This window comes from Stegostoma tigrinum, chromosome 4 (genome assembly GCF_030684315.1).
Source record: "Stegostoma tigrinum isolate sSteTig4 chromosome 4, sSteTig4.hap1, whole genome shotgun sequence".
NCBI classification, from domain to species: Eukaryota; Metazoa; Chordata; class Chondrichthyes; order Orectolobiformes; family Stegostomatidae; genus Stegostoma; species Stegostoma tigrinum.
This window is the reverse complement of record NC_081357.1, coordinates 75,884,894-75,899,232: the sequence shown is the minus strand read 5'-3', so window position 1 is coordinate 75,899,232 and position 14,339 is coordinate 75,884,894. Positions and strand designations below refer to the sequence as shown.

Sequence of the window (14,339 nt, the reverse complement as noted above, 5' to 3'; positions counted from 1 at the left end):
TTTTAATACTAATATGCAGGTAAGTTAAGATAAATTCTGTTTCAAGTACTCTTAACTTTTTTATTTTAACATGCTTAGAAGTGATATTTCACTATCAATAACTGCTTTATCTTTGTTGCCTACAAGTAACTGCATTTATATGGCATCTTTAACATGGAGAAACGTTCATATATCCTTCTCAGAGTTGCAAATACTGTTAAGGAGGTGCGTTTCAACAATAAGACTGAGAGATTGAGATATGTAGAAAGACAGTTTAGAAGAATAAACCTAAACTTGTGAAAGCGTGCCTGTCAATACTTGGGTGAGAGATAGGACAATAGAGGTGCACAAGTGCGGCCAGAACAGACAAGCTAGATTGATCCTATTTGAAGTATGAGAAATTGACTGGTTATCATGTTGAGTTGTCTGGTTAATTGTATCCATGATCTTGCTGAAGCTTTCCTACGGAAGTCGAACGGGCCTTGAGTGGGCCAGTTATGGATCGACCTTATTAGTGGATTCAGGTGGTGCTGTTCCAGTTCCCACAAAAAAAATTACACATTTTATGAGTAATGTCCAATTGTTCTTCCAAGAATTATATAAGCCAATTGCTACATACAAATAGAAATATTCAACACAGCATGCTGAAGTCTGCTGAAAGTTCATAAGATGTTTTTATTATTTTTGGGGACTTAATTTCCATAGTGCAAGAAAAATGGAATTTTGTTTTCCGTTCTGTGGCTGGTTAGAAAGTTAGCTTGAACTGTGAGCTAAAGACAGCATTTTCAAGAAATAAAATGACCTCATACGAACAGCTAACACTGGGGAGTTGAGAGCTGGGGTTTTTGCTGATTTGAGTTTTACAGCCCAGAGAGAAGTGGGCCTAGAAGTCCAGTCATCCAGCCAGAAACACATTCATCAGACAAAAACAGGTTGTTTCAGAAAGTGGCAGTCCTTAACGATCGAAATAAAGAAAGCTATCTACAGAAAGCCTTGTAGGTATAATTGAGGAAGCTCCTACAAAATATTATGCTGAAGATATAAAATTAAGGAGTCCATGTTAAGTAATGGTTTAATGTCTCTAAGGTTGTTGTTTGGATAAATGGATTGAACTGTGATTGTAGTGAGGCCATTGGAAACTTGTCCTGGGGTAGTATAACATTACTTGCAATTTTTTTTCTTTTGTTTAATAAAACTTTTATATTCATTTGTTAAAATTATCTTGGTTGTTTCTTGTGAATTTGTTCAGTAACAGACCTCCATTGAAAACAAAAAAGAAGAATAAAACTTACGGTCTATGAAACTGGGTCTCACTCTTGAGTCTGACTTTTACCATCAGCAGCAATAATAATAACAACGGAAAATTATAGTCTGGGCCTTAAACGATTGCAGTACTCTGTCTACTACATTTAAGCAGTTTTATCATTGCTAATTCACAGGCTCGCCTGAAATCATATCACATGGGTCTGAGTCGCTGGGACAACTACTTTTTTTTGCTGATTATCAATAGCAGACAAAGCATTTTTCAGGTGAGATACAAGCCACCAACAGATTAAAATAGTACTCAAAAAAATTAAAATAATTTCAGTTAAAAGAAAACGACTTACATTGGACTCCGTAAACAGTTTAGTGCATGCATAAACTGCAAGTACTGTGTGTAATCTCAGAGCTGATTGATTACCATTCTGTAACATTTTACTTCTTACAAATACATTTACTGGCAGTTTAGCTAAAATTGAATGATCTAATTTTTTGACATTTTCTGAAAATTCTGACTCTCAGACATACAGGTGGATGGTGTGGTGGCTCAGTGGTTAGTACTGCTACCTCACAGTGCCAGGGACGCAGGTTCAATTCCAGTCTTGGGCAACTGTGTGGAATTTGCACATTCTCCCTATGTCAGCGTGGGTTCTCTCTAAGTGCTCAGGTTTCCACCCACTATCCAAAGATGAGCAGGGCTACGTGAATTGGGCACACTAAAACAAATTGCACCATAGTGTCCGCAGACATGTAGGTTAGGTGGATTAGCCATGGTTTAAAAAAAACCATGTGGAGTTATGGGGATGAGGTGGGGGGTGGGGGGTGGGAGTGTGTGTCTGGGTGGGAAGCTCTTCAGAGGTTTAGCACAAACAGGACAGGCCATATGGCCTCTTTCCGCACTCTAATGATTCTATACAATGATGTATTTGCACTATTTCTGGTAAATAACAGTAAAAGGGCTCATTGCCCAGAGGTGACATTTACATAAACAGTGATCTTACTTGTAGAAGCTGACTTTGCAGCAAACAGGAATATGGAACAATATTGAAATGTGCATATTGGAGCATGTAAATTCAGTTAAAAAGACAAAGAACAATTGTAAACAGATTCTATTCTGTGTTAAAGCAAGAGGTTAGAAGTTGGTGCTTTGATGAGAAATGCAGGAAATTAATTCCTTTTCACTAAAAATTGCATTATGTTTCAAACACCCACCTCAGGTAATGCCGCATTATGATGTGCAAGTGTCACAGATTTGGCATTATTAAATGGATCTCCCGTTTTAGCAGCCATATCCTGTTTCACCAAAAGGGCGAGGTCCACCAGCTTAAAAATTAAAATAGTATTTCTTTAAAAAATGAGTTGATCATGGTATTTTAACATAAATGTCATTGTGGCATCATATGATTTAAAAAGTGTTCACATCTCTACTAAGAAATTTGTCAATCTCAAAAGCTATACAATAAAGTCTTTTGCCCTGAAATTTAGCTTCAGAATGATTATAGTTAAGTTACTAGCAGTACAATGGATGAAAGTAAAGAATTGCTGTATCACTGGGGGTAAAAAAAAATTCATATCCACCCTAAAGTTTTCAATTAAAGGGCTGACTTTTTACTTGCATCGGTAAGTTTAAACTGACCTGATTTATTACAACATGATAACCTCCTTTGTCTAATCTCTATACATGGTCATTCCAAGGAGAAGAGTCACAGAGATCTACACATGGAAACAGGCCCCTCAGTCCAACCTGTCCACACCACACAGTTTTCACAATTAAACGAGTCTTATATGCCTGCATTTGGTCCATATCCCTCCATGCCTATCACCTCCTTGTGCCTGTCTAAATCGTTTTTAAATGACAAAACTGTACTCGCTTCCACCACTACATCTGGAAGCTCTTTCCCTGATCTGCCCTTAATATATTTGAGGTCATTCAAAACTTTGCCATTGCCCACATTCTGAAAGACTGGACAGTTGTTGGGGAGCTTACGGCCTTGTGGTATTGTCTCTGCGCTAGAAATCATAGGTAATGTTTGAAATTCCTGGGTTTAATACTGACCTCAGCAGATGCAGCCCATTCTCCACCCTGTGTGAAAAACTTGCCCCTCTGGATCTCTCCCCTCTCACCTTTAACCTTTGCCTTCTAGTTTTAGACTCCGTCAGAATGGGGAAAGGTTGTAGTTATCTAAATTATCTGTGCCTCTCATGATTTTATAGGTCTCGAAAAGGTCATGTCTGAGTCTCCTACACTCCAGGGAAAAATGTTCCAGCCTAGCCAACCTCTCCTTATAACTCAAACCTTGCAATCCCTTTAGAAATTATAAAAGAAATACTTTAATTGTTGGAAACAAAACTAAAAAGTGCAGGTGTTGGAAATCAGAAATGCAAACGGAAAGTGTTGGAAAAATTCAGCAGGTCTAGCAGTACTTGGGGAAAGAAGGCAGAGTTAACCTTTAACTGAAGCAGGGTTACTGGACCCAAAAGGTTAACTTTTCCTTCTCTCCACATTGCTGGCAGATCTATTGAGTTTTTCCAGCAATTTCTATTTTTACTGTAACTGTTAGATGCACAACCACTATATTACAGTAACTAATTGCTTCCGTCATGATGACAAGCAATGTTTAGGTGTTGCTGGCTCTATTCATGAATGATTTAAGAGAAGCAGATGAGTTTTTATAAAAGAGAACACAATATTTCACGTGCATTTGCCAAGTGTCAACTCATATCAGATTGCTAGTGAGGTGGGGACATCTGACAGTATTTCCTCATCCATGCTTTTCTTGCCTCTACACTTGATTAATCCAAAACATACCTGGCTAGTTCCCATAATGGGCTTTAATATACTTGAGGGCATTCAAAACTTTGCAGTTGCCCAAATTCTGGAAGACTGGACAGTCGTGGTTGGGGGGAGTGCGGCACTTATGGCCTTGTGATATTGTCTCTACACTAGAAATCATAGGTAATGTTTGAAATGCCTGGGTTCAATTCTGACCCCGGAAGATGCAGACTTTAAATTCAATAAAAAGTTTGCAATTAGATATCTACTGAAGATTGTGAAACTACCGTGGTTCCCTAATGTAGTAAATAAACCAAGGAATCTCTGTTTCAAAGAAATAAAACCTCATGATTTTTATATCAAAGCTCTTGACAAAAATGTGTTTATTTATTATAGATGGTGATTTCGCATTTCTGTTGCATACTTATTTGAGGTCAAACCTCTTATAGCACTATTATCCACGTTATCAGGGCAAATCTCTGAGCATTGACCACCAGGGCTATCTGGTTCCATTATCTTTATAAAATTTATTAAGTATCTTCTGTTCTGCTGTGGATGACAGACATTGTTCCTGCTCGGTGTCTTCTGCACCAGTGCACCACCAAAATGTTGGAGATATTCTTGTGCCTTTCTAAGATTAGATTCAGTTCATATTAACTTCCCACATTTGCTCCAGCTGAAACACATTTCCCCTTTAAGAGGTGCAGATAAGCTTTATTGCATGCTAGCCTCTGTCAATTTTGTACCCAACTCAAGGATGTGGCCAGTTAACTGATGCACAATTAATTTCTTCCTGCTTCTGGGGTTAAATAATTTTGAAAACATGACCTTTGAGTTGCTAATCGACCATTCTAACCAGCTGGTTTATTATATGTTTTATCATGGAATATAAACACAATCACTTATGTCTTTTTAAAAATTTGATATTAAAATTTATCCCATGTATCATATGTAGTTACAGTTACAACATTTAAAAGACAGTTGACAGGAACATGAATAGGAAAAGTTTAGAGGGACACACACCAAACACAAACGGGATTAGTTTAGTTTGGGAAACTTGGTCAGCATGGACAAGTTGGGCCGAAGTGTCTGTTTCCATGCTGCATGACTCTATGACTACCATAGGCACTCTATTTTATGAAATTTACACATTACCTGGGCCACTGTCTCCTGTGCTAGGTATGCCATGATCTCTAAAGCAACTGGATTAGGCTTCACTTCCATACTGCTGCAGTCCAACCAATCCTTAAACTTTGTTGGTTTTTTGGCTGTCAATTACAGATGTAAACAAATGGAACAATAATCTGTATTAGAAAAACAGAATGCAGCTATACATTTTAAAGCAACATACTGTGAAGATGGCAAAGATTTTTTGCAATGTTATTTTGACCTGAAAAACAAGTCTTCAGCACTGAAGAATTAGTTTACAAACGTGCTGCAAATTTACATTATTAGAAGCGTCTTCTTTTTCCTCTGTTTACAAAGTACACCAGTTGGAGATATTCTTGTGCCTTTCTGAGATTAGATTCAGTTTATACTGACTTCCAGCATTTGCTCCAGCTAAAACACATTCCCCCTTTAAGAGGTGCAGACTAGCTTTATTGCATGCTAGCCTCTGTCAATTTTGTATCCAACTAAAGCATGTGGCCATATCCTGCTTCTGGGGTTAAATAACTTTGTAAACATGACCTCTGAGTTACTGATATTTTAGCAAATCATTTGCCCCAGTCATTAATTACATGAAATGCTAGTTTTGTATTTTCCTACAATATAGACAATAATTTCCAAATACTAATTGGATTATCAAGCCAAAGGGAGAAATAAATTGCCTATGAAAACAGCCACATATTTCAAATATGACATACACAAGCATTGTAAGTGGCATTCCCAAAAATCAAAATGAATGTACCATGCAAAAAATCTGAAATCGAGCAATTAATATAACTTGTGACATCCTTTGTTTTCAATTTATTAATGAGAGTCTACATTATTCCTCATCTCCAATTGTCATTTTTTCTCTACCATAATCTCTCTCAATGTAACTCTCAGAAATTCCATCATCAGGACCTCTTCTGCTTTTCACCTCACATTCGTTCTTTCTATCTTTGGTTTCTTTTTATCTTTTCAAGGTTTCTATCTTTTCTTTCTATCTATAAAATCTTGGTTCGTCCACATTTAGAGTACTGCGTACAGTTCTGGTTGCCACATTACCAAATGGAAGTGGATGCTTTGGAGAGGGTGCAGAGGAGGTTCACCAGGATGTTGTCTGGCATGGAGGGCGCTAGCTATGAAGAAAGGTTGAGTAGATTAGGATTATTTTCATTAGAAAGACGGAGATTGAGGATGGACCTGATTGAGGTCTACAAAATCATGAGGGGTATAGACAAGGCAGATAGCGGAGTGGAGGACTCAATTATTAGGGGTCATGAGTTCAAAGTGGGAGGAGGAAAGTTTAAGGGAGATATGCATGGAAAGTTCTTTACGCAGAGCGTGGTGGGTGCCTGGAACGTGTTGCCAGCGGAGGTGGTAGGCGTAGACACGATAGTGTCTTTTAAGATGTATCTGGACAGGTGCATGGATGGGCAGGGAGCAAAGGGATACAGACCCTTAGAAAACAGATGACAGGTTTAGACAGAGGATCCTGATTGGCGCAGGCTTGGAGGGCCAAAGGGCATGTTCCTGTGCTGTAATTATTTTTGTTCTTTGTTCTTTTATCTTTCATATGCCTCTTGGCCTTTGATTCAATTCACACCTTTTCATTCCTTTCATTACTTACACTTCTCTATTGCTCTTCCTATCCACTCCCCAATAATATAGGGTTTCTCTTGATTTCACCATAGGACACAAATCTGATGTGCAGAGAGAATTGGGAGTTCTAGTCCAGGATTCTCTCAAGGTAAATTTGCAAGTTGACTCAGTAGTTAGGAAGGCAAATGCAGATCACTTGGGATTGATGCTTGGATTTGTAGGCCTTCAAGCAAGATATTGTTTCTTACCATTCCTTCTATACAGATGGGTTCAATAATCTTGCCGTTATTCACTCACATTAGATCCAACACTACTACATGGGCAATAGTGACCAGACCCACAGAGCCAGAGATGACAGAAAAGAACAGGCAGTTAAGCCCAGTAATGGCAAACAATGAGGCCAGCTTTCGATCCAAATGCAAAGATGGGGAAAATACCTGGAGTGATATTCAGCATTGGTAGAGTCTGGTCAGCCATAGACTTCAAGACATACCTATCGGTAAATGAGAAATGCCATGCAAGGTTGAAGACAGCGCAGAAGACAACAGCATCATACATGGTTAGCAGCATTAAGTATGTTACAATTTGACGCCAGACCCCCTAGTATATTTATGATCTGATTAGGGACCATCAACCTTTTACTTCAAATAGATGAAGGCTGAGAATCAGAAACCTTTACTAATACAATAAAGCCCCAAGATTCAGAGATAGTAGGAACTGCCAATGCTGGAGAATCTGAGATAACATGGTATAGAGCTGGATGAACACATCAGGCCAAGAAGCATTAGAGGAGCAGGAAAGCTGACATTTCATGTCTGGACCCTTCTTCAAAACATTTCTGAAAAAGGGTCCAGGCCCAAAACATCAGCTTTCCTGCTCCTCTGATGCTGCTTGGCCCACTGTGTTCATCCAGCTCTACACCTTTTATCTCAAAACCTCAAGGTTGTACTGGATTAAATACCCAAACAAACTTTACTATCCAAAGTAAGAAAAGTAAAATGGCTCTCATTACTTCTCTTCTACTCTAATTTCCAAACCTAGCATGAGACAATATGAATAAGCTGTCTTTTCTATAATACTCAATATCAAGATGAGCAAAGTACAATTCAACAACAAAATGGTGGTCAAACACAAACGACGAAGAAAAATCCAATGAATCTGATCAAAACAGAGAGGTAATGGCGTATTGGTCATGTCATTGGACTGGTAATTCAGAATTTCTCGCTAATGGTCTGGGGACGTAGATTTGAATCCCACCATGGCAGAGAGTGAAACTTGAATTCAATAAAATCTAGAAGCTTAGTAGTGACCATGTAACTATGGTCATAAACAACTGAGTCACTAATATCCTTTAGGGATGGAAATCTCCTGTCCTTCTGTGACAACATGTGATTTCAGACCCACAGGTTGATTTTTAACTGCCCTCTAGGCAATAGAGAGAACTGCACCATCTTCATTAATGAACAAGTTAAAAATGATCATCCAGCTGATAAAAATTGTTGAAGATTACAACAGTCTTGTTAATACTCAGATCTTTATCCAGGGAATTACAGCAGTAGGGTATTTTACACAGTAGTAGGATGAACTCTTCCTTCGTGATGTGATTGACCGACAGCAAGATTTTGATTTCCTGGAGGGTACAAACCCTCGGGACAAGTTCTGATATTCAGTGATGAAAATAATTGGGAGAAAAACTAGTTCAAGTTGAATACCAGTGTTGATGTTGATCCTTTGATAATGGGAACTGCAGATGCTGGAGAATCCAAGATAATAAAATGTGAGGCTGGATGAACACACCAGGCCCAGTAGCATCTCAGGAGCACAAAAGCTGACGTTTCGGGCATAGACCCTTCATCAGAGAGGGGGATGGGGTGAGGGTTCTGGAATAAATAGGGAGGGGGGGAGGCGGACCGAAGATGGAGAGAAAAGAAGATAGATGGAGAGGAGAGTATAGGTGGGGAGGTAGGGAGGGGATAGGTCAGTCCAGGGAAGACGGACAGGTCAAGGAGGTGGGATGAGGTTAGTAGGTAGGAGATGGAGGTGCGGCTTGGGGTGGGAGGAAGGGATGGGTGAGAGGAAGAACAGGTTAGGGAGGCAGAGACAGGCTGAACTGGTTTTGGAATGCAGTGGGTGGAGGGGAAGAGCTGGGCTGGTAGTGTGGTGCAGTAGGGGGAGGGGACGAACTGGGCTGGTTTTGGGATGCGGTGGGGTAAGGGGAGATTTTGAAGCTGGTGAAGTCCACATTGATACCATTGGGCTGCAGGGTTCCCAAGCGAAATATGAGTTGCTGTTCCTGCAACCTTCGGGTGGCATCATTGTGGCACTGCAGGAGGCCCATGATCGACATGTCATCTAAAGAATGGGAGGGGGAGTGGAAATGGTTCGCAACTGGGAGGTGCAGTTGTTTATTGCGAACCGAGCGGAGGTGTTCTGCAAAGTGGTCCCCAAGCCTTCGCTTGGTTTCCCCAATGTAGAGGAAGCCATACCAGGTACAATGGATACAGTATACCACATTGGCAGATGTGCAGGTGAACCTCTGCTTAATATGGAAAGTCATCTTGGGGCCTGGGATAGGAGTGAGGGAGGTGGTGTGGGGGCAAGTGTAGCATTTCCTGCGGTTGCAGGGAAAGGTGCTGGGTGTGGTGGGGTTGGAGGGCAGTGTGGAGCGAACAAGGGAGTCACGGAGAGAGTGGTCTCTCCGAAAAGCAGACAAGGGTGGGGATGGAAAAATGTCTTGGGTGGTGGGGTCGGATTGTTGATGTTGATCCTTTCAGTTATTAGAGGTTGAGATCAGAAATTCGTAAACCATCTTCCTTTTTTTTTATGGCTCGGGGATTGTTAAGATCAGAATAAAAGGCTGGAAGCATGACACACTCAGACCTTCAAAACAACTCCAAGATCATTGAAGCTTCAGACGAGCTGGATACTGTCATACGTACACAAACAGAATCCAAGTGTATGCAACAAACTTTTATGATTGTGAACACAGAACTTTTCTTGACATGTTCAGAGGAAATCTTAAACCCTCAGTAAAGGCCCAACAAGAAGTCTAACAACTTAAAGTAACTAATTAATGATAAACTATTCAGAGAAAAAGAGATCCTTTACTCAAAAACACAACATATTAAATATTCAAAATGGGCAAACTGTTAATTTGCATTGATATCAGCAGAAGACATCAGCAAGTCATGAAAGCAATGGAGATTTTTTGGCTTACCAGATCAGACGATTGAACTCATGGAGACAGATAGCCTTCACCAAGCTTAAAGCTGAGCACAGAAGTGTGCTTGAACAATTCAGAACTCATCAAGAATGATCATAGTCTAATGGCCTCAGTGAGAATACAGAAATAATACTCCAACTATTAGCAATCAAGCAGTAAAATCAAGCCTTGCAGGCTGAAAATAAGAAGTATGCAGAAGACTTGCAAAAATCTTGCACTGAGTCAAGTAATGTTCTCACCACTGTGGCACACAAAAGATGCTTTGACGGAAGAGAAGTCTGTTTGTTTTAGCAATTATCAGAATTCAAGATCATTGTGAATATCTAGCTGAAGAAAACTCTGCTTCAATTAAACAAATACTTCAAAATTAAACACTACAGAGAGAGAACAAGAATCTTTGGTCCCTTATTAATGACACTCCTTCACATAATATTAATTAATAACACATTATTTAATTATTAATATTAATGAATCACATAATAAATTCGAGTGCTAGAATTTTCTCCAATGAATCAGCTTTTCCTTGATTGATATTCACCACTGCTACAGTCAATTTTTGCATTGCAGCTATCATTTAAAGCTTGTTATTCTATTCAACTAATGTGTTGGCCATCCAAGGAAAGGACAAGAAAACACATATATTCTACACATCCTCCAACAGAAACAAAAACGCTGTTAGAAATTAATCCCTCACGTACACAAGACTTAGTATAGTCAATGGGGGGAGGGGGGGGGAGAAGGGGCGTTGGGGGGGGCAGGGGGCGCTGGGGTTGACACCAGACAAAATAGAGCAAAATGCTAAATATTCATGGTTAATTGTTAATGGGGAAAAAAACAAAAGGGATGCTGTGAAATAACTTGGGGAATAATGCAGAGTAAAGGGAATTACACCTTTACTCTCAGTATAGGCAATGAACACATGAAATGTGATCCATGTCACAGCACATCAGATCAGATGGATCAAGCGAGTGTATCTGTAAGCCTCCAAGTAAGATGTCCTCTCCTACCATCCTCTACGCAGTTATGTTCATTAAAGTTTGTTAGTTCACTAAAAAATGTAGCTCTCACATTATTACGATCTACAATCCTACTCCAAATATCACAAAAATAACATTCTCTCTTGAACAGCAAACTGTATGCATGTTAGCATTGTATCAGAAATAATGGGAACTGCAGATACTGGAGAATCCAAGATAACAAAGTGTGAAGCTGGATGAACACAGCAGGCCAAGCTGCATCTCGGGAGCACAAAAGCTGACGTTGAGGGTGAGGACGAGTTCGGCTAGGCGGATGAGGGTGTCGGTGGAGGGGGACTGGTTGGCCCTGCGGGACAGGAAGAAGCGGAGCGCCTTGAGGCCATCTGCATGAGGAATACAGGTGTATAGGGACTGGACGTCCATGATGAAAATGAGCTGTTGGGGGCCAGGGAATTGGAAGTCCTGGAGGAGGTGGAGGGCGTGGGTGGTGTCACGGACGTAGGTAGGGAGTTCCTGGGCCAAAGGGGAGAAAATGGAGTCCAGATAGGTGGAGATGAGTTCAGTGGGGCAGGAACAGGCTGAGACAATGGGTCAGCCAGGGCAGGTAGGTTTGTGGATTTTGGGAAGGAGATAGAAACGGGCCGTGTGGGGTTGGGGAACAATAAGGTTGGAGGCTGTGGGTGGGAGGTCCCCTGAGGTGATGAGGTCATGGATGGTATTGGAGATGATGGTTTGGTGCTCAGGGGTGGGGTCATGATCAAGGGGGCGGTAGGAGGTGGTGTCGGAGAGTTGCTGTTTGGCCTCGGCGATGTAGAGGTCGGTGTGCCATACTATCATTGCGCCTTCCTTGTCTGCGGGTTTGATGGTGAGGTTGCGGTTGGAGCGGAATGCTGTCCGTTCTGCGGGGGAGAGGTTGAAGTGGGTGAAAGGGGTGGAGAGGTTGAGGTGGTTAATGTCTCGATGGCAGTTGAAGATGAAGACATTTGGCGGTGTATTACTTTAAAATATAGCCACCAACCATTTAGGATCCTAGGGGGGGAAAAAAACACATTTTTACAGCTCAATAATGAACTCTGTATTGTAAATTACTTCTCAGCATTTGCTGGAGAAAAGGAAAACATATGAAGTAAAAGCAGATTCCTTTGTCCCAAAATGCCTGTGTTATTTCAAATGCTGCACCTAATAAACCAGATTTCAAAATATTCAAGGACAATTATTCACTCAAATCACAATGAATATGAGATTGAGATTTTTCAAAACCTTTGAATCTGCAAATTCTGTTTAAATAACGATGTTGTGTTTTTGTCAGTGTTTAGGTCATGTGCAACTTTATCATGACTTCATTTATTTCTTCAGCGTTTGTGACCTTTAACCTAGCTCTTACTCATCTATTAACAACATCTCGAGGTAGTGAGCAAGCATTCAAATTTACAACCTATTATTGTACTAGTTCACAAACACTTTCAGTAACCAAGTTATAAATGTCAATAAGCATTAATTATGTGAACACAGTATTTAGCTTTGGAATGTGAAGCTTTGGCCAAGTTGGCTTGAAATGAATGGACGTCATGGCAGGGAGTTTTAAAGTTAGATACACTTTGTTAACAAAAGATTCTTTTTGTACTGAAGTTATTTGTGATCAGTCAATTTGCATTAGTTGCTGATGGTCCAAAGCTCGTACAGTTTCACTGACTGCAAGATGTTAACTCCTTTACTCTTCATTTAATGTACTGAACCAAAATTATCTTTCATGAAATTGTATTATTCATTTCAAATTAGTGTTAAAGGTAATTTTACAAAATTAAATGCTAGTATGGAGCCTTACCCCTCAGAGTGTGTACAATTAATTCAGGCACAAGGTCCTACCATTAACGTTAATGCTAAGATAATGGCAGGGAGAGTGCACTAAGGTTTTCAATAACCACTACTGGCAAAATCTCATTGTATCAGCTCTTAAATTCGCAAAGCTCTTTACTGTCAGAATAATGCTTTCCAGTGTCAAATTATGAAATTCTGCTCTTTCAGTGACATCATGTGCTATTGCCATTTGCCTCGAATCACACACACCACAATTGTAATTACATCTATGAAATATTTGAATTTGATAATTTTTTGGTACTGAACAAATCTGTCAAAACATAAAAAAAGTTGCAAACTCTATCTTCAAGGTCATGATGATTCAATTCATGCCAATGTACCTTCCTGATTTTACTTATATAGGATTGAATATTCAACATGCATACTTGATTTTGAAGCCTAGCCATAAGATAATACTTCTACACTCCAATCCAAAAAAATGCATTGGTCAAAGTAAAGCAATAAACTGCGATATAATAAGGCAAAAGATTAAAGTTGCAGAAAGTAGATGTTGTGTACTGCAACTGCCCAGTTTACTTCTAATAATGTTAACGATTGTACTGTCCTGATCTAGTCCCACGACTCTCAATAGCATGGATTACGGCAAGTTAACAGTTCATTTCCATTAGATTCAGAATAAAAAGATCCAAACGGGTTTCCAGAATAAACAACAAAATTAATGATTAAATGTAAAAAAAAATCTTTTGAGGAAAAAATGCAAAGCTGATCAACTGTTTGACATTTATAAATATAAATATTTACCCTTCTCAAAAAGCCATTACACAAGTGCACGCACAAACACAGATATGCACACGCCCCAGTAAAAAGAAAAGTAAAGAAATTTAGGAAAAGAACACTTGATAAGTTTTGGAAAATGGAAGAATAGATTTTGCAAAATTCCATTAGGCAATTTGGCATTCTCATTCATACAGATAGGCAACACCACATGGATCTCCTCAGAGGTCGCAAATTTAGAAGATGTCAGGAGAAAGTCTTCCAGAAGACTTTCAGTGAGCACAGATGTTTTGTTTCTGCAGCTCTCACACTGGATTTTCAAAAGGATTTCTTAGAAAGGTGTCATTGTTTGAGTTGGGGATCTTATGTTTTCACAGATTGCACCTCAACTGAACTCAAAACAATTTTAAATATCCCACAATTCCTGCAGCCATAAAGTCAGACATGTGATTTACAAAAAGAGCAAGCAATTCCACAATCTATGAGTATTGACTCATTACCTAACTCAAGACATGAGACACACTTTTTTAAACGACTTACTGGATGTCATAAGTGCCTTTAGAAAACCAGGCCCTTAATACTTCAAATAAATCAATTTTCACAATCTTTTACTCAACAGTCCTCTAAACATATTAGCAAAGGAACAGCCTTCAAAACAAGACAATGGTCTGTCTCTCATCCTATTACCCAGTGTATTTACATAGCAGTAAGCAGCCTCTCACCCCTCAGCCCACCCTAATTACACAGAAGTAACTAGTCTCCCATCCAACTGGAACTAACTGTAACT

General features: G+C 39.6%; 1 protein-coding gene across 19 annotated transcripts in view; it reads right to left on the bottom strand.

Annotated features, from left to right (window-relative positions):
• Positions 1-14,339, bottom strand: part of supt3h (SPT3 homolog, SAGA and STAGA complex component) — a 637,811-nt gene that overhangs the window by 88,634 nt on the left and 534,838 nt on the right. For all 19 annotated transcript variants that reach the window (XM_059645430.1, XM_059645434.1, XM_048530947.2 and 16 more), the window contains 2 exons: positions 5,168-5,280; positions 2,452-2,562 (listed from right to left, as the gene is read on the bottom strand). In XM_059645430.1, coding sequence (XP_059501413.1) covers positions 2,452-2,562; positions 5,168-5,280 — 224 coding nt within the window. The remainder of the gene's footprint in view (positions 1-2,451; positions 2,563-5,167; positions 5,281-14,339) is intronic.